Consider the following 19,185-nt stretch of genomic DNA (forward strand, 5'->3'; position numbering starts at 1 on the left):
TACCTCAAAGAGCAGCGGAAAAGCGGCCTTTAAAAGAGTGCTGCTTTGGCAGTTTGGCATCGCCGGTGGCAATATAAGTTTACTGCTCGTAGTAAAAACTGATTACAGTGTTATACAGCCACACAGGATCGCAGAGCCAGATCCATTTTGGCCTTTTATGGGAATTTGTAAACAGATCGGAGTAGCGGTGTTCGAGAGCGATTCCATCATCAGCTGAATCACGGGTGGCTCTGAGTGGGTGATGGGATTACAGTGAAGCCACATTACGGCGTAATTAACTGTGATTCATACAAGATCGTGAGACACACGTCTGATTCTGCTTCAGCTTCACTGCTCGGTCTCAAAAGTCCTAAAAACTCAGTGAGGATGTAAATAAATATGAGCATCACTTTGAAGTAAATCTCCCATAATGCATTCTTTTATTGTATCTTTGAATCAACTTGTGCTGCTTTTGAATGCAAGTTAACTCCACATATGAAAACAGCACACATCACTCATCTTCAGACTGACTGTGCAGGTGTGTGTGTGTGTGTGTGTGTGTGTGTGTGTGTGTGTGTGTGTGTGTGTGTGTGTGTGTACCTGAACGTCCTTCAGCCTCTGTTCCATAACAGGATAGTCGGTAACAGCCGTGGATGGGATGGCTAGCTTGGCCTCGCACTGCTGCAGCCATGCCAACAGTGTGGATATGGTATCTTTATATCGAGCCGGGGGTAAGCTCTCCAAAACTAGAGAGAGAGAGAGAGAGAGAGAGAGAGAGAGAGAGAGAGAGAGAGAGAGAGAGAGAGAGAGAGAGAGAGAGAGAGAGTTAACACACAAACATATGAATAAAAACGTCTCTGAATGCATGTTTTGATAAATATTATTGCCTTTGCCTCAGTGGGAGTGAATCTGCTTCCAAAAGATTCACTCATATCTGTATTTTTCAACCTCTGAGTACAATTTGAAGGACCTGAAGTGGACAACAAACACATTTCCTGTCTCTCTTCAACTGTCCTTTCAATAAAGGAAAAAATGCCCCAAAAATATGAATTAAAAAAAGATGGAGGACCCTCAAGTCGAGTAGTACACTGTGAAGTTTTAGTATTTGGTAGTGTTGTAGTCAAGACCACATTAACCAAGACCAGAGTGCCCCAAGACGAAGACATTTAGGGATCGAGACCGAGTCCAGACCAAGACCAAGGCAGGGCAAGATCATATATATCAATGAACAATCATCATGAGAGTAAACTAAATAAAAGACTTGTGTTAATTCTATTTAAGTTTGCTTTGAATACTATTGACAGCAACAAACAAGGTTTGGTTTTGTCTTGGTTGCCTTTCTTTTGACTCCTTAAGTTTCATTTTTCCTCTTACCCCAGTTATGACAGGGACACACAGTGCATCAGTGGTGGTCTCAACCACTCTTGATATAAAATATGGAGTCCGCCCAGTCTGAGACCGAGAGAAGAGCGAAACTGCTTTCGATTCAGAGACGAGACCGAGACCTTAAATAAGCGGCCTCGAGATCGGTCTCAAGACCAAGACCGGTCTTGAGTACTACAACACTAGTATTTGGTTTAAACTCAGTGAAATAAATGACTTATTACAACTAATTCTAATCAACTACACCAACAACTTCTGCTGACCTGACCTGAAAAGGAAAGAGGTAGCACTTCAATACCTGCCACATTTACACCTCTCAGCTGTATCTGAATTCTGAATGAGGCGCAGGAAGCAGTCAGTGAGAGTCTGTACATATGTCTATCCCCATGTGAGTAGTGTGAGTAGTTGACTATGTGCGGGGTATCTCACCCTCGGCGTGGGTGAGAAAAGAGCAGCGTGTGGCACGAGGGAAGAGGCTGTCTGAGTGAGTGAAGAAGTTTGTCTCCTCGGCTGTCAGCATCTTTTCTTCTCTTCTGTCTCTCCCCACTCCGTGCAGAAGTCTTTCCCCCCCTCGGGTCATTTTCTCACTGCCTATATAGTTTTTTTTGTTCTCTCATTTCCCTCCATCACTTTCTCCCTCATTGATATAAATAGCTATCTGCTCTTGTTTTGTCACAGCATCTGTCTGCGTTAAATTTGCTCATCTTGACGGCTTCCTTTTCAATCTCATTAAGTCTCTGCGTCAGTGTTTTCTCTCAGAAAGCCTCAGAGAGCATCTTCACACGCAAACTGAGCGAGAGTAGCACTAGAAATTGGACTAAGTGACTCACTGGCACTCTCGCTCGCTGCTCGCCATGGAGACGGGTGGAGAGGTGTAGCCACATGAGTGCACGCCTAGTGTTTGTTCACAACAAGAGTGTGCGTCACTCAACTTGTCAAATAGATATAAAATTGGCTTGTGAGCACAAATGGAGGGAGAATGCTTCACACACTGTTCTTATATTTAGATTCTCCTTGATTCTTTTACCTGGACTGAAACTTTAAGACTTTCCTGACTGTCAGCAGGGGCGTGTCCAGATGGGAGGCCAGGGGTGGCTCTGGCCCCCTTTAAATCTGGCCACCCCAAAGTCCTTACCTATGATTGGATGTTCTCCTAGTCAGAGGCAGGATTTATATTAAATCACAATTTGAACTGTGTTGCAACAGGATGCTAGTAGCTTTCTGTGCATTTGTAGCTCAGACAGTTGGACAGTGGAGTTCGCTAGCAGTTTATTAAGCTAGCTACTTTAATTTGGGACTTTGGATGAACGCCTTGCTTCCCCCATTAAGGAATAAGGCTTAGAAGTTTTATATGCCACAGCAGGTGGCGGTATGCGATCCCCCATTACATAAAGAGAAGAATAGGGCTGCAACAAGCTGATGAGAGTGAAAAAATGGTGTCACCTGTGTGGATGTTCTTCGCTCTTTCATTGGAGGATAACAGGATTCATTTGCAACAAAGATGCATTGAAGAAAATACAAATCAGCGGCTCACTTAGTTTTGCTCCTTGTGGTGTTGCAGCACTATTAGCTACAGTGAATGCAATCTGAGCATCCCTGCAATAACTCCCTCAGCAACACTCAGAAACGACTAGCATTGTGCTCCGACCTCCCTTTTGTTGTTGACGTCCTCCATAATGAGGCCAGTCGACAGTTTGTCTCATGAAGCTGTTGCTCACTCTGAATATTACACGCACATAAAATGTCAGGTACATCTGGACTTTGGCCTCACAATGAAGAAGATTTTAGATGTCAGTGTAGAATCTGACATAATGATTCCTCACAGAGCGCGGTATGGAAATACAGACGTCAGTGTGGGCATTAATTCAGCACCGGAGTGAGCTGTGATTCGATCTCTCGCACAAAGGATGTGATAACGAGGTGGATGTTTGTGTTGTTTAGTTAAAGAGCAGTGTTTCCTCCCTCCTGTGTCACGTTCATTCAACTGTTTTCCTCTGAATAAGCTGTTAAAAAGTCACCGAGCTGTTTGCATAAGTTTCCATCTTTGTCTGTGAAATCAAATAATCTCTGATATCAGCTGTACGGCGTGAGAAGTGTTGTTTTCTGCCAGGGTGATTTATTAAACAGCCTTCCCCAACACGTCACGCTGTGCCATCTCACGCTTTGTGGTTGTAATTGGCGTGCAGACGATATAGGAACAGAACTGTAATGGTGGCTGTGTCTACCCACACTCAGACGGTGCTGCAGGCTGCAGATGTGTTTGCAAGATCTCAGTATGTTTGTTCTGCTTTCCAAGAGTGTCTCTGCTGAAGGTTGTGGGTAGAGACATTTGCGACTGTGAGTCTGTGTGATGCAGTGTGTGGGCTACAGCAGGCTGTCACTTAAACTCTCAAAGGAGCAGGATTTGGGTGCTTTGGGAATTCTGGAAATATGTGGAAGGACACTAATTGTCTTTTTTATTTCGAAAATAGGAGATGGACCTCCAACTTCAGTTTTGAGAGCGGAAGAGGAAGTCCTGAAATAATGCTGTTAACAAAACAGAGCAAGAACCCTGAACTAAAGGACAGGATTCTGGTACAATCCTAACATGTCTGACAGAATACAGACAGACTCTGCAGAAGTAAAAGTACACACATTTAGGATTGTGTAATTGTGCCATTCATAACAGTAATGAAGAAATGCCTTCTTCACAATCGTCTCTTTTTATGCTTTAATGGAAATCTAATTAAAATCTAATTCTAGAGGCCGTTCAATAACTCCTGTAAAACAAAAATTATGAAATAGAATAAAGGACAATTTATCCTCTCACGGTAATTGAAGTGTCTGTTTTGATAAACAGCGGAGGATTGGAGAAGTTTTTACAGAACTCAGAAGTCATGATAATAGCTTCAGTGTTTAATGTCTGCAAGGCAGCAGGTCTGAGGCACGGCCGTCACCTCATCCACAGATCCAGAAATGCAAAGAGTCTGTGTTTAACTTTATGTATCGGTCGCTGATTTGCTGTATAATTTTTAATTTACAAAGTACCCTCATGGTGGATTTACTTGGGATTAAAAACCTCTGAAGATACAACAAATTATCAGAGGTCTTCAGGTGATGTGTGAATATCGGGCTCTCTCTTTCCTGATATGTCAGCTCAGTCAAGACAGTGTTTTCCACCAGAGCTCAAATCATCATGAAGGTATTGTGTGGATTCAAGTCCCCCCCATGAAATCAGCTTGTTTTACATGCTGGAGTTAATTCAGCAGATAGTTTACATAATATTGAAGCCTTGATCGTCAATCTGCAGCATCATGTTTGAATGCAGCTCCTACTCTCTTCAGCCTCACTCATCACCGGCTGAAATTGAGGGCAGGTAAACAAAGCTAGAGTTCACACGCTGCAGTCTAAAGGTCAGCACCAAACTGCTTAGATGAAGTGTTTTTTTTAAATGCAGTGAATCAGCATCTCCTCGCTTACCCAGCTGCAGCTGCCTCTCTCTCTCCCTCAGGTCCTCCAGCACTTTGAGGTAGTGCTCTTTGAAGGCCACGATGTCGGCGTCCAAGAAGGCCGACGGGTCCTCCTCCCCTTCCTTCGCCTCCTTCAGCTCCTCCAGACGCTTCTCCAGGAGGTCTACCTGAGGCTGCAGGGCGGCCAGACGGGCCACCTCCTCCTGCGGGGACAGGAAGGGAAAGAAAAGAGGGTCACTGATGAAGAGAGGCGAGAGAGAGTCTGTGAGGGGAAAAACTGCTCCATGAGTCCACACTCCTTCAAGAAAAACAGATCTGTGCTAAAGAATCGTGTTCATTCACTTGGTTTGGCGTTTGCTTATTCAGTTCTACATCACGGAAAAGTTTAAACACACTCCCAAACTCTTAATGAATAGGAAACCAAGCAGGAAATTGAACCAGCTCAGCAAAACTGCAACAGAGCTGAGGAAGTTTTTCTCCTGAATTTCAAACTGTAACAAGAAGAGAGAAAAATCACTGCTTTATCAGCAGAGGGAGAGGAGAGAGGAAGAGTGTGGCAGCATAAATGTTTCTGTAATTTTAACATTTGTGCTCACTGCAGAAGCACAAAGCTAAAGTTTGTTCGCACAGGAAGTGTGTGTTGTCTGGATGTTAGAACACGGCGTCTTGATAAAAGTGGGATGTGAATCATGCGCCTCTTTAAAGTGTCGTGTGATTGAAGGTGTTTGATTGTCTCTCCTCTCAAAGACTGATGTGTGTGATTAAAAGTGAGTTAATCCACGGGAATCAAGCAGCTGGAGACGGAGATAACTTTGACGCAGAGCGGAGGTAAAGCCGGCGGAGCGAGGCTAAGAAGGCCGGCTGGGTCGAGTGGATAGCAGACGTGTAAACAGCTGATATCGCAGCACTGGAGTTTTGTTTCAGATCAGTCAAGGGAAGGTTTTGCTTGAAGGGATGTCAGTTTAAAGACAAAATATCTGAGGCCGTATTCACAAAGCTGCACAGGACAAAGAGTTCGGAGGAAATTCTTAGAATTCTCCTCAAGGTTACGAGTCGATGCTGGTGAAGATAAAAGTTGCCCACAAAGGATCTCAGCCCTGAAGAGAGCTCCTGAGGTGAAACACTGAGGAGGGAGTGGAGGAACACACTCCTTATGATGAATGAGTTAAGTGATTCTTTTTAGATAGATTTGAAGGTTGCCTTCACAATTCTAAAAGACGCAATAGAAAGGAAAGTGATGTTTAGCAGCTAGAAGAATGCTTCAGTTTCTCTCTATGATAAGGAGGAACAATTTCCACATTTTTTAATGCCCACTACAACAAAGAAAGTATTTATTTTCATTATGCAGACCGATAGCCCAGGTCTGCATTTATTAGAACAGATTTTTCCCTTCTTGTGGATCAACCAATCACAAGTTTTGAAGCTACTGATGTTTGAGCACAGAGAGGAGACACTACATCCTATAAAATAACATAGGTGTCCTTTATGCTGCTCACATATACAACCCTAATTCCTCATATATGATCTGACAATCTCAGTGAGGTCATCATACGTCACATACAGTCCCTGAGGAGAGCTGTGACGGCTGAGTGTCTACGTGGGATTACTTAAAGTCCTCCATTCAGGCTGCTTCCGGTCTCCTCATGAGATTTGTCAGCCGACTGTCCCCACTCTCATCCTTTAAAGCACGAGTTATTCACGTCATGTCACATAAAAGATGAAGAGGATCAGTCCAGGACTGAGCAGGTAAGGCAGGTTAGTATTCCCTGAAGCGTTCCCGGGGTTAAAGCTCCGGCTGCAGCTCGCTCTTATCCCCCTGTAACAGATTGGGAGTTAACGCCGTAGCCTGAAGCGCAGAGACACGCTCCTTATTCATGAGTAATGTTAGAAAACACAAGCATTTAGAAGCTGGACAGAATATATTTTCATAAACTAACACATGGCGGGAGGATTTGCCGGCAGGAAGGTCGTTTTAAAGTTTCAGTAAATATTTGATTTGCTCTGAAGCCTTTCCTGTTTGATAAAAAGATAGGAACTCAGAGTATTTCTGTGCGTCTGTGTGTGTGTGTGTGTGTGTGTGTGCTGGTGAAAACGTGTGGGCGCTCTTGTGAGGGAAACCTTGTTGGTGTGATTTAGTCTGCAGCAGACGCTCCACGTTTCTTAGAAAGAAGAAATTAGATTTTCTTCTGTCTCTTTTTCTCCTTTCTTATTATCATCTTTTTGTTCAACTCTGAAAGCTTCTCCAAACTCTCTCTTTAATTACACCCCTCTTCCTCTCATCTCGTGTGTTTATCCCTGTCACTTCTCCTCTCCTCTTGTTAAGATGTCATCAAAGTAAACCTGTGAGTGTGTGTTTTTCTGCTGGTCAATACAACGCCTGCTCATTCAAAGACACATTGGGTTTGAAGCAGGGCTTTTCAAACTCTGAAATCACTGCAACACCTTCACCCCTCCCCTCAAATTGCCAAATTGGCACCGTCAAAAGTTTCTCAATTACTTTTTAGCAGGTTCTTTTCACGGCGAAGCAAAATGATACACACACGACTCAGTGTGGATTACTGAGAGGATGAATAGACGACAGAACATGATGATTTTCACACTCTTACAATGATATCCAAGACGAGTTATGTTTCTTTATCCACATCATCATCCTCACATTTCTCTCTGCTGTCATAATAGAAACACTCTGTCGGTAATACAAATATAAATAAACATGTTGATTTGTTAGGAGTTTGCTGAGAAGATTGACTCTGAGATGGAGACAGCCTGTTATTCAAAAACTCAACTTTTAGTTTTACTTCTGAGCACAGAATAACAGGCCAAGGTTAATTGTATTATTCTAAAGTCATGTGACATAAATGTAACCCCTCTGTGTCCCAAATTGAGAGGAATCTAAATAAAATTAAGGAGAAATCTTGCATTTGTTTGGGACTCTATATTTTGTTTCTAGAGGTTATCAGTGGACTATCTCTCCTGACAGAAACTCTGCCTTTTTCATTATTATAATTTCTATTTTTTATTCTATCTTATCTAATGTTATTTTATTTATTATTGTATCTTATTAAATGTTATTTTATTATTCTAGTCTTTATCTGATTTTATTTGATTGATTTTTAAGTTTTTCATCACACTATCCTCTAGCTAGTTTTTGCCTTTTATCATTTTACCTGTTGCTGTTGCTTTTTGTCTCTCTGGTTCTTTGTGAAGCACTGTTGGATGTATGCTTGAATGTATGAAAGGTGCAATATTAATAAAGTTGAGTTGAGTTTTTAGGACACCTCTTCAATTCTTCCTTCACACACTCGAACAGCTCTACTGATGGACACGGTGTCCAGGACTAACTGGAGTAAGGGAGACTACCTACAGCTCAGTGTGGGTTCATATAAGGAAATAAAGAGCGTAAACATACTTACATAAATTTGCTGTGACAAACAGATGCATGAAAAGAGACAGAAGTGCAAACAAGCTGAATAAGTCACACACAGTACAAGAAGCAAATGAAGCTGTTACATTAAAAAGGAAACATCACCAAGGCCAAATGGATAATATGAACTCTGTTAAAGCAGAAGAGGAAGAAGGATCACCTCCACAAACTAAAGTCAAACAACTCTCTCCACTCACCCGGCATCGGTCCAGCTGCACTCTGAGCGGCTCCGGCTCAGACGCTGGAGGCGCCTGCACTTTGAGCCAGTTCTCACTGGCGTCCACGGCCTGCTCACACTGCTCATACAAGCTGTAGAAAGCCAATACCTGCAGGACACACAGAGAGAGAGAGAGTCACATTTAAAGTAAATTTGAAGGTTTAATTCCTCCATCTGATCCTCACAAAGCATCCATCTGGTTTCACTTACTCGTCCTGAGTTTGGAGAAGAGCTGTGGAAGTGAGAGTGACCAAACTCCCTGAGAGCTTGGACAGCCTGAGAGTGAGTCACGTCACATTGAGATTCTCACTCTGTACCTGGAGAGCAATTCTGTTTCTATGCATTTTAAAAGAGCTGCTTTAAGACTCATGTTCTAGTTTCAGCTGGACGCCTTCAGAGGATAAATGTTGCATCATGTGTTTAGAGTACAGAGACAAACAAAAATGTGATCATGAAGGTCAAACTATCCATGAAACATGAACATTTTGACAGCAAGCAGAGTTCTTCTCACTCACAGTGGATGGGTGGACTTCAGGAGATACTCAGAGCTATAGAGCTCAGGTTTTTCAGTGTGTCTCTTTTAAATATCATGATAAATATCCTACTGACCAAGCGGCAACCTTGGGTCTTAAAATACGAAGCCCCTGCAGAAGTGCTAAAAACTGCACTGTAAAAACCCTCATGCTACCAACATGTCTACAGCTGACATGACTACACCTGCAGGCGGCTGCTATCTAACAGGAGTAGACAGTTGTAGTCTGGTGTGAAAATATTGATAGTTGTAGTAATGAGACTGTCGGGAGGCTTTTCTGTGTGTTTACCTTCGCCTGGTAAGCCAGCCATGCCAGCCTGTCTGCCAACAGCGCACAGAATCCCACCCAGCGCTGGTTCAGCTGCTCCGCTGCCTGGGCAATGTCATCAGCACGACTCCCCTCTGTGGGGCGCAGACAGAGAGAGAGGATGCTGTCACACACACACACACACACACATAAACACACACACACACACACACTCACGCACACAAACGGTGATGCATGCCTCACAGTTCACACAGGCATGACTTGTCTCTCTGTAGGGGACAGACATAAATACAAACAAAATCTGTTGAATGTCATCTGTAGGAGAGGTGAGGCTTCGTTAATATTCTGCAGGAAACAGGAGCTGCAGAGATTGTTTACTCTCTCATCAAACACACACACACACCTTGCCAGGCAGCCATGCATGCCACTAACTGACATATTTTTGATCCAAATGGGCGATTTAAAGTGCCTGGAAGAGTCCGGTGCCTGGAAAATGAAAACCTGCATGAAGTTCCAGGAGATAGAAATCAATGCTAAAGTCATAAACAAATGGATTTCACGCCCCCGCCTCTCTCAGGGCACGATGGACTCTATTGGCCGGATGATAACTGGACCTGTTAAAGTCAGCATTTTGGCTCACACGTCTCATCTGGTGGGAGATTGCTTCTTCCCTTTTCCTGTAATCAGAGCTCAATTATGTTCCATTTACATTTACACGTCAAGAGAAGGGCTGACGCTGTTTTCCATTACAGCTCCCAGAGAATACAACGGCATTAGCGCGACGCTATGAGAGGCATGCCCTGCAGATATCAGGCTTTTGTTTTACCAGCTTCATCCCTCCAGCTTCACTGGTAATGACATGCTAGCTCAGCGGATGGACGGAGTGATAGATGTGTTTCCAAGCTGCAGATGGAATTCCTCACTGCTGTGATTATCAGTTTCTCAGGCAATACCATCTAAATAATGTCAAATATTTACACCAATGCAATGATCTGACCACAGAGAAGATGATATGCATCACCTTTAATGTCTGCTGGGTAAATGTCTTGCAGACATTTTGCTTGGCTTAGGTTAGCGTAGTGTAAAAACAGAGGCAGGAGAAGAAGGCGAGCCTGAGGAGTCCCACAAGGCTCCGTTCTAGGTCCTCTGCTGTTTTATATCGACCTGCTCCTACTCGGTCAGTTCTTCAGTAAATATCCTTTTTACCTTGCTCCTTATATTTCATCATCATGCAAAATATAGCAGCACTTTTCAATATAGTGCATTTTGTTGTTATTTGCACCTTAACAGCAGATATAATTCCTGTCCCTTGACTTCGCAGCGACACACACACACACACTCTCACTCTCACACACACACACAACGAGCTCTGCGTTCAGTGAGTTAGAGAGATGTTCTTGCATGTTTGGACGGAGAAGTAGGAGCAAAATAAAAGAAAGTATAAAGCGAGTGTCTCCCTGCTTTCAGACCAACAAATGCACAAGGACAGAGGAGAGGACGGACAAGAAGAAACATCTCTTTTTTTTCCTCTCTCTGACAGTGTTTCTATGGAGACAAGGGGAAGAGGGTGGGACAGGTGGAGGGGTTGCCATGGGGACAGACAGGGTGTGCGTGCATGTGTTTGTATGCATGTGAATGAAAGCGTGTGTGTGTGTGTGTGTGTGTGTCTCTGTGTGTGTGTGTGTGTGTGTGTGTGTGTGTGTGTGTGTGTGTGTGTGTGTGTGTGTTACCCTGCTCGACCAGGGTCTGCGCTGTGCGCGTCGCCTCCTGAAGCTTCCGGTACTTCTCTGGTCGCTCTCGTTCTATTGCCTGTAGCAGAGAGGAGGAGAGAGAGAGAGAGAGTGAGAGAGAGAGAGAGAGAGAGAGAGAGAGAGAGAGAGAGAGAGAGAGAGAGAGAGAGAGAGAGAGAGAGTCAAAGGACAAGAGACATCAGCGACGACAGGCAGACAGCAGGACAATTATTATTTATTGCAGGGAAAGATTAAAAACCCTAAAAATCAATGTTCAATTCTGCTCAGTGTTACTCAGACTGAATGAGAAGTCGTGGAGCTCTCAGCCACCTCTGATCTCACTCTGCTGCGACATTTAGGACGACCTGAGCTGGTCTGCTCGTTTCAGAACAGAACACAGAGAGCTTAGAGGGGAAGAGAGGGTCTGAGAACATTAAGTGTTTAAACAAACAAAGTTAAAGGACTTTTCAGCATTATTTCATCTGTGCTGCTGTGATAATAGAAGATAAAAAAACACTTTACAAGGGGTTAGAAATATCTACAGATGACGACCAGATGATCCGTTAATATCCTGTTCATTATAAGATTTAAAAATATGTTTGTTTTTAATCTTTAAATGCAGCTCTGATATCCTGCAAGGCAACACCCCCTCAAGGTCTTTGAGGTCTGCTGATCAGCCGCTTATTGTGGTTCCTAAGACCAGACCGGGCTGAAAACCAGGGCTGACCGTGGACTAAGCTGCCCCTCATGTTAGATTGTCCCCAACATTACCAACATTTAAATCAGTACAACTTGAAATTCCATAAATAAAACTTCCTGCTACATGTCTACATGTCCCTGTTTGCATGTTTTGGAGGGATTTAATGAAACTGAAAGAAATACTGTTTGTTTTAAGTGATCAGAAAGTATCAGAAGGTCTTAGTGCAACGATCAGGACTCAAGATTCCTCTCCACTACGAAGATCTGACGCCTTAATCCTGCAAATGGAAAGAAATCTAAACTCCTGTTGCTCCTAATGTGCTGCTCAGGAGGACTTTTATTCTTGTCGGTATAGAAGCTGCTGCACCAGAAGAACCGAAAGCTTAAAATGCAACAAGATCAGAAGGATTTGAGGAACCCACCTCCCTGAAATAGATCACATTGCATCTATTCCCAGAGTGCACACATCATTCAGAATACCATAAATAGTGTTTATAAAAGTCTCATGCATTGTGGATGGGAGTTGTAGTCTTTAACTCATTTATTATAAAGGATTTGTTCGCCCATTTGTAATTACAGAGCGACATTCACACCAGTTTGTGCTGGGATTAATCTACAGCTTGAATTGTTTATCTTGAGCTGTGATGACTCAGCAGTTTTTGTGAGTGTGATCCATTCAGACGTGTTCCTAACTCAGTGTATTTGTAGAAGTGGGTGTTTTGTAAATAAATGGTCTCTGCCTCTGATTTGAAGTTGTAGCAGATGGCGGGCGTTTGTGTTGAGACTTAGTGAACAGTATATCACACTCACTGTGCTTTGTACTTATTGTAAAGCTTTTGTTCTTCAGGGTCTTGCAGGATGTGATGATCTCCTCCAGGTGTTCATGACTGGATCATCAGCTTAATATTTATTGTGCACATTCACACCTGTGTGTTATCTCTGTTGTGTTTTTCCCTTTTGCAAAGCATTGTGAATATGAGACCTTCCAGCCACCATACAAAAGAGAAGTTTCAGTCCTTTCATCCTGCCCTTGGAAAGAAAATAAAGGAGAGCTCCCTTAAATATTTAACTTCTGAAGCCTTGAGGAATTATCAGCATGGCTCCGCAGAGACCTTCATGGATTCTTCTGTGGTTTTTTTGTATTCCTCTTGTTTGATTTCTCCCACAGAGGACACATCCACTCAGCTGACATGCTTTGCTAGCTGCTGTATTAAAGTTTGAAAACTCCATTATGGACACTTTGCTGCGTCTCCTCCCTCCACGTGGAGCCACATCAGCGCGTCCCGTCTGCATAATCACGGCTCAGAATGTCCTCACGGGTTGGACTGCTGTACGGAGGGTAAAATTCATTTCCAGCCCAGCTGTGTGGTGGAACCTTGTTATTTCAGCATCACGGGTCTCAGGAGATTAAACTCTGCGGGGTGCCTTACACTCTCTCACACACACATGCATCAGTGTTTTCACCTGCACTTTGTCATACAGCTCCTGGATGCTGCCGTCCTTTCGTGACACGGAGAACTCGGGGCTCTGGAGGATGGCCTCGCCTCGGGTCATGTAGCTGTGGACCTCCGTGAAGTCCACGTCGAACCTATGGATGATCCCATGATTCAGACTTATATTCATACTTTAAATGAAGATATCAAGAAGTCAGAAAGAGATTCTTCATCACACTCAGACTTGATTGGCTCCCTTCATTAGACAAAACATTAACTCCATTCAATCAGGCAGACGAGGAGAAGTCGCCTCATTATCTCACCGGAGCCAATCAGGTTTCTAGAACAGGAAGGGCTTTGTTCATGAGTGACTCTTAGTACAGGTATATTTTAAAACTTGCAGCAGCTTTTCACGGCACACAAACAGAGCTATTATGGAGATGAAGAGGCTACAACTATCCCAAGTGACACCAGATAATGGATCTACTACACAGCAACAAAACATCCAATAATGGTCATTGGAACTCTGGATTCTAGTTTGGGAGTTATGGGTTTGCTTAAAAATACAAGTCTGAAACACATCTGTATTATAAACAAAGACAACAACACAACCACAGTGGTGGAAAAAGTGCTTGATATGACACTTGAATTTAGTTGGGACATTAAAGATCGACTGCTTCATATAACCATGGCATAGGATTTATTGTACATCCATCTGGGTAACCCCAAAGACAGAGTTTGGGAAGGGCAGAACCTTTAAAAAAACTTAGCAGGTGATTGGACGAAGGTTCTGTCTGCCACATTTATTAAGGTCCAATCAGAGCAATGTGTCACCGCCACCAAGGAGTTAACTACATGACCTTGATGGAGTCTTAAATAATGTATCATGATGCTGTGTTTTTGTGCAGTTTGGGTAACGTGCAGTATGTTTTATTTATGGCTTCCTTGGTTTGTGTTTCTCTGGATGCTTGTGATTTATTGTTGTTGTTTTTTTTTTAGTTTTTTCTCTTTTTTTTTAATGAACAATATGAAACATACATTATTAATCTTATATCAAAACAAATATGAATCAATTACTGCTAAAAGTAGGAACGTTATATTATATTATAGGACAATAACAAGATTAGAGATAACTAAAATCAAATAAATAAATACTTTTTATTGGTATTGTTGTGGAAGCAGTCGTACATGCTCAGCGTTTGAGTCCAAGACAAATTGCCCCAAGGGAACAGTGAAGTATATCGTATCTCATCCTATCATAACACAAGCTTACAAGATGTGTGCATTAAAGGCTCTTCTTTTATTAAAGTAATGTTGTCTGGCTCTGATGAAACTGCTTCTATTGTTGCATCCACGCTAATTTCTCCACGGGCCGCCATTGTTGGAGGCTTGCAGTCTCTTGATGCTCAAACAAACAACGCTCACAGCTACCTACCGCCTCTTTCTCCTGAAGTGATGCCGATTTGGTTCGGTGCACCAATCAGGTGGAAGCTTTTCCACCACTGCGTCACAGATCTAACTCTAGGGCTTCACAACTCAATACGAAATGCATCAGGACTTTCAGAAAACTCCCACTTCACTTCTATCAAAGGCTTCAATTCAGACCTGGGCTATTATCAGCATCACAGAGTCTCATTATCAGACTCTTTTCATCACCTACCTGCTGAGATAAGACAGCAAGAACGGGTGCATGAAACTGAACATTTCACACGAGTTAGAAAAAACCTCTTTTGATGTTTCAATACTCATTAGAAATCAAAGATGACCTCCTTATGTTCCCACAACACGCACACGCTCACACACACACCTTTTCCTGAGTTCGGAATCCACCACGACTTGTCTCTTCTTCTGCGGTGGCGGCGACTCTCGGGTCTGGCGCAGGGCCGACACCTTCTCCCTCGTCGTCACCTTGGTAACGGTGGTGGAGACAGAGTGGGTCAGTTCGGACTGCTGGGCGAGGCTGACGGCCGAGGAGAGCTGCGGGTAAACACACACACACACACAGAAATTTAAACAGGCTGCAGGCGACAGCAGGTGTCATGCCAGTTTACAAGGATCTGTCAAAATCATACAGATCCCAAATCACCACTTAACACACTCTCACATCTGTCTGAGTGGACACACACACACACACACACACACACACACACACACTGGAGAGTGCAGCAGTGTCCTTCAGAGGCGATGAGTCAAAGATCAGTCATATCAATCACACATTATCACAACAAAAATACAGCAGGAGGGTTGTGGGGTGTCAACCAGAGGTCTTTTCTGTGTGTGCGTGTGTGTGTGTGTGTGTGTGTGTGTGTGTGTGTGTGTGAGTGTGTGTGTGTGTGTGTTTGTGTGTGCCCAGACAGCTGTGAGATGGTTAAGTAGCTCTTTGGGAATTTCCTGGGACCCTGGCAGATTGCAACTTCACAAACATGCGAGGGAGAGCCACAAAAATGTGAGAGGGAGAAAATAATCTTATCAAGATTCTGAACGCTGCTTTTTTGTTTTTTCAAAATAAAAGCGTGCATTCAGGTGTGTGTTTGTGCGTTTCTTTGTTTGTGTGTGTGTTTTGAGAAATTTGAGGAGCGGGTCTAAGTACTGCGATAGCCCTGCTGCCATGGAAACCTGCGAGTGTGCGTGAGTGATGAAGTGGAGGAGCGTGTGTGTGAGCCTGGGGAGGTCAATCTGCTAATTATCTGACTGATTATAATGGACAAGTAATTGAGAGGCAGAGAGAAAGAATCAGAGAGAAAGAAAGACGAGGTAATGGGAGCGTTTGTTTACACTATGACCTGTAAATGTTACAGAACATTATTGAGGTAACACGTGTAAGCTTAATTTGCTGCTGTTTGATTTGTCGTCTGTGTGTTGAACATCGTGTCACACTATGAAGGGATGTGTAACAGAGTGAAGTAAGTGTCATGTTAGTGAAAAAGAACATCAAGTCGGTAATGAAGCGAGAGGAGATGCAGCCTTGGATGTGAATCACCTGTCGTCATGTTGTCATTTATCTTCATGCAGAGAGGAGAGTGGGGTTTTCAAATCAGCTGGGTTTGATTAAGTGAGTTCAAACTAAGAACACAGAAGTTTTGAGCAACTCCAAATAGAGGACAGTGTGTGTGTGAATAAGCTTTGTGAGGTACAGTCTGAAGCACTCTTTGATTCTGAATGCCCCGTCATGCATCTCGGTTTTGAAAAGTCTTCTTTAAAAGATGATCTCATTCTGTGTGAAGGGTCTGACTCGTGAAAATTGTCCTGAAAAATGCTGTGTAGGTTTTCACCTCTCTCTGAAGAGGCAGGGAGACACAGAGATCCTTCAGACCAACAGTTACATAAGAGTTCAGGTCATCTCCAGTCGCTGGAAATGAAATCTCAGCTTTAAGACTAAATTTGATTTAAAGCTCCAGTAAGGAGTTTTTAGGTGGTTGTGAAACTGACTGAAAATAATAGTGATGTCTCTTTGTGATCTAAAGAAGCAGACCATTATTCTAAACGTATGTAGTCACTGGTGCAAACTCCTGCACACTAAGGATCAAAAATAAATGTAATGCAGTAATTCTTTAATGAGGTATGTTCGAATGCAAAGAAAGCTCCCATCAGCTGCTGCAACACAGCCAAAACAGCTGATTTTAACTTAAGCCCCGCCTCTGACAAAGCAAACAACCAATTAGAGTTTTAGATTTTGGGGAGGCCAATCATTTCCTAGGGGGCAGTGCCACACTCCGCCGCCGTTTCGTGCACGCCCCTGTATGAATCTTAAAATAACACCTCACAAGAATGTAAGATATAACTTTCTTGAAAAACATAAGGTTTATGAATAACAGGAAACAGCTGGGACTTGTATTTCTATATTTTTATGCTTTTAAAGTTTTCTTAATGTTTATCCTGTCATTTAAAAATAACTCTCTTTATAGTGTAGCTATAAACATATATTTAAGAAACTCTGTGCCCTGTATTTCGCCTCTCAGGCATGAATAAAGTTTTAGATTTTTAGGAAACTACACCTTTATTAAGAAAGACACAAAGTGTATCTCCTTTCTTGAAGTCTGAGCTTTTGAGTACACAAAGTGCTGCCTGAGAAGGAACACTGCAGGGCGTAAACGTTTCTTTTCAAACCGACAATATAAATTATTCTATTAATTTACTCAGTATGAAGCACTCCAGAGGGCTTAAAGAATAAAGGCAACATGACAGTGCAGTATCTTTATCAGCAAATTCAAAAAACGCACATAAGCCTTTTATCTCCATCTTATCACTTGTCAGCGAGCGTGTCACTTTTAAAAGCACTTTTGAAAACACAGAGATAAAAAAGGGAGAGGATTTAACTGAGTAGTTACACAAGAAGATGAGAGAACAGCGGGGGAAGGAGTGACAATTGAACAATCCAACATTTGATCATGAAGAGTGATAATTGCACGCTGCTGCTGATTGAAAGCAGCTCCTTTATGCGGGCTGTTGTGCAGGAAGGTGCAAGCAGAAGACAAGTTTATGTCCTCATTCCTTCTTCAGTACCCTCTGTTTGTGTGTAATATAACCCTCTGTAGGTATTCATCGACCTCTAACACCCAGACAATCCCTTTATTTCCTCCGTCCCTCAGGCCAAGCGCTTGCAGCTACCGGGGCTCAGTTTCATCACAGCGGCGTTCTTACAGCGGGATAAATGTGACCTCAGTGTGTCCGAATGCAGCCAGAATTTTATGTTGACGGGAAACCAGAGCGGGTCATCGGCAGAGCTGTCGCACTAAACAATGCAGGTTTGTGCTCAGGCGGTTTTATGGTGCAGAAGACAGAAAGTCGACTTATGTGGTTGTGTTTTGGTGATTGTTTGTTGACTTGAGTTTGGTGTGAGTTTGTGTACCGTACCTGGGAGCTGCTCATCTCCAGACTCTGGATCAGGCGGTCCCAGCGCTGGGCGAAGCTGTCCAGTCTGGCCTCCAGTTTGCTCGCCACCTCTTTGTTCTTGACGCTGGACAGCAGGTCCTGACTCATGGAGCACAGCTTGTCCATGGTGGGTCGCTTCAGCTCCAGGTCTGCCTTCACCGCCTGGAGGGACAGATATAAAGACACAAAGACACATTCATGATCGCAGGTTTCTTCCTCTCTGTTCTGAATGAAAGAAACCTGCAGGGAGACTCACAGCAAGGCGGCGGAGGCAGGCCACCATCTCTGCCTGATCCTTCAGGTTAGACGTCTTTATGGAACGGACCAGCTCCTCTTTCTGAGTCAGCCAGGAGTCAAACAAACACTGAGGAGAGAGGAAACAAGGAGAGGAAGAAGGAGGTGATTAAAGGAGGTGTGGAAGTAGGAGAGGAGAGGAGAGGAGAGGAGAGAGAAGGATTGAAAGCAGAGAGAGTAAATAATTGAAAAGAAGAGGGAAGAAGGGTAGAGGGCAACAAGTGACGAATATGAATTTAGAGAAGCATAAGCAGAGAGGAGGTGTGGAGAGACAGGAGGAAATGGGGGGATAAGGGGAGACAAGAAGAGAGGTAGAGAGAAAAGGAAACCGAAAAGAGTGGGAGAGAGTAGGGATGGAACAGAAAACAGGAAAGAAAACAGAAGAAAGGAATGATAAGGAAAGAGAGAAAAGGAGAGGACGTGAAGGGAAAAGAAATAGAAAAAGGAGAATAGAAGGGAAAGGGGAAGAAAAGAGTAGGAGAAAGGCGAGGGGAAACAAGGAAATAAAAGGAGAAGAAAGGATGGACGAGGTCTCCTGCTGCGACAGTGTGACCGTCTCTCTCTCTCTCTCTCTCTCTCTCTCTCTCTCTCCCTCTCTCCCTCTCTCCCTCTCTCCCTCTTTCTCCCTCTCTCTCTCTCTACCCAGGATTACAGCGTTCCTGCCATCAGCGCGCGGACAGTTCATTTACATCCTCAGCCCGCGGTGCTACTCAAACAAGCATTTAGCCAGAGATCGGGGAAAATTGAATCCAATGTGTTTCCTGATGTTTTGAATAATTAATCAAATTAAATTCTCTTCTTATGGATGTCTGGAAGCCATCGCAGCCAATGATCCCTCGTAATGAAACACAGAGGAGAGGTTATTTCATTTTGAATCTGCACTTATGTGTGCAGCTGAGTAATCA

The 19,185-nt window shown here is 43.4% G+C and overlaps 1 protein-coding gene across 2 annotated transcripts in view; it reads right to left on the minus strand.

Moving 5' to 3' along the window:
• The window catches only part of dmd (dystrophin), a 234,151-nt gene that overhangs the window by 95,442 nt on the left and 119,524 nt on the right, over window positions 1–19,185 (minus strand). For both annotated transcript variants that reach the window (XM_034677504.1, XM_034677505.1), the window contains 9 exons: window positions 18,243–18,350; window positions 17,969–18,148; window positions 14,922–15,091; window positions 13,146–13,269; window positions 10,983–11,061; window positions 9,274–9,386; window positions 8,433–8,561; window positions 4,822–5,014; window positions 580–725 (listed from right to left, as the gene is read on the minus strand). In XM_034677504.1, the coding sequence (XP_034533395.1) occupies window positions 580–725; window positions 4,822–5,014; window positions 8,433–8,561; window positions 9,274–9,386; window positions 10,983–11,061; window positions 13,146–13,269; window positions 14,922–15,091; window positions 17,969–18,148; window positions 18,243–18,350 (1,242 nt within the window). The remainder of the gene's footprint in view (window positions 1–579; window positions 726–4,821; window positions 5,015–8,432; window positions 8,562–9,273; window positions 9,387–10,982; window positions 11,062–13,145; window positions 13,270–14,921; window positions 15,092–17,968; window positions 18,149–18,242; window positions 18,351–19,185) is intronic.

The sequence above is a fragment of the Notolabrus celidotus genome, chromosome 24 (assembly GCF_009762535.1).
Source record: "Notolabrus celidotus isolate fNotCel1 chromosome 24, fNotCel1.pri, whole genome shotgun sequence".
Classification (NCBI taxonomy): Eukaryota; Metazoa; Chordata; class Actinopteri; order Labriformes; family Labridae; genus Notolabrus; species Notolabrus celidotus.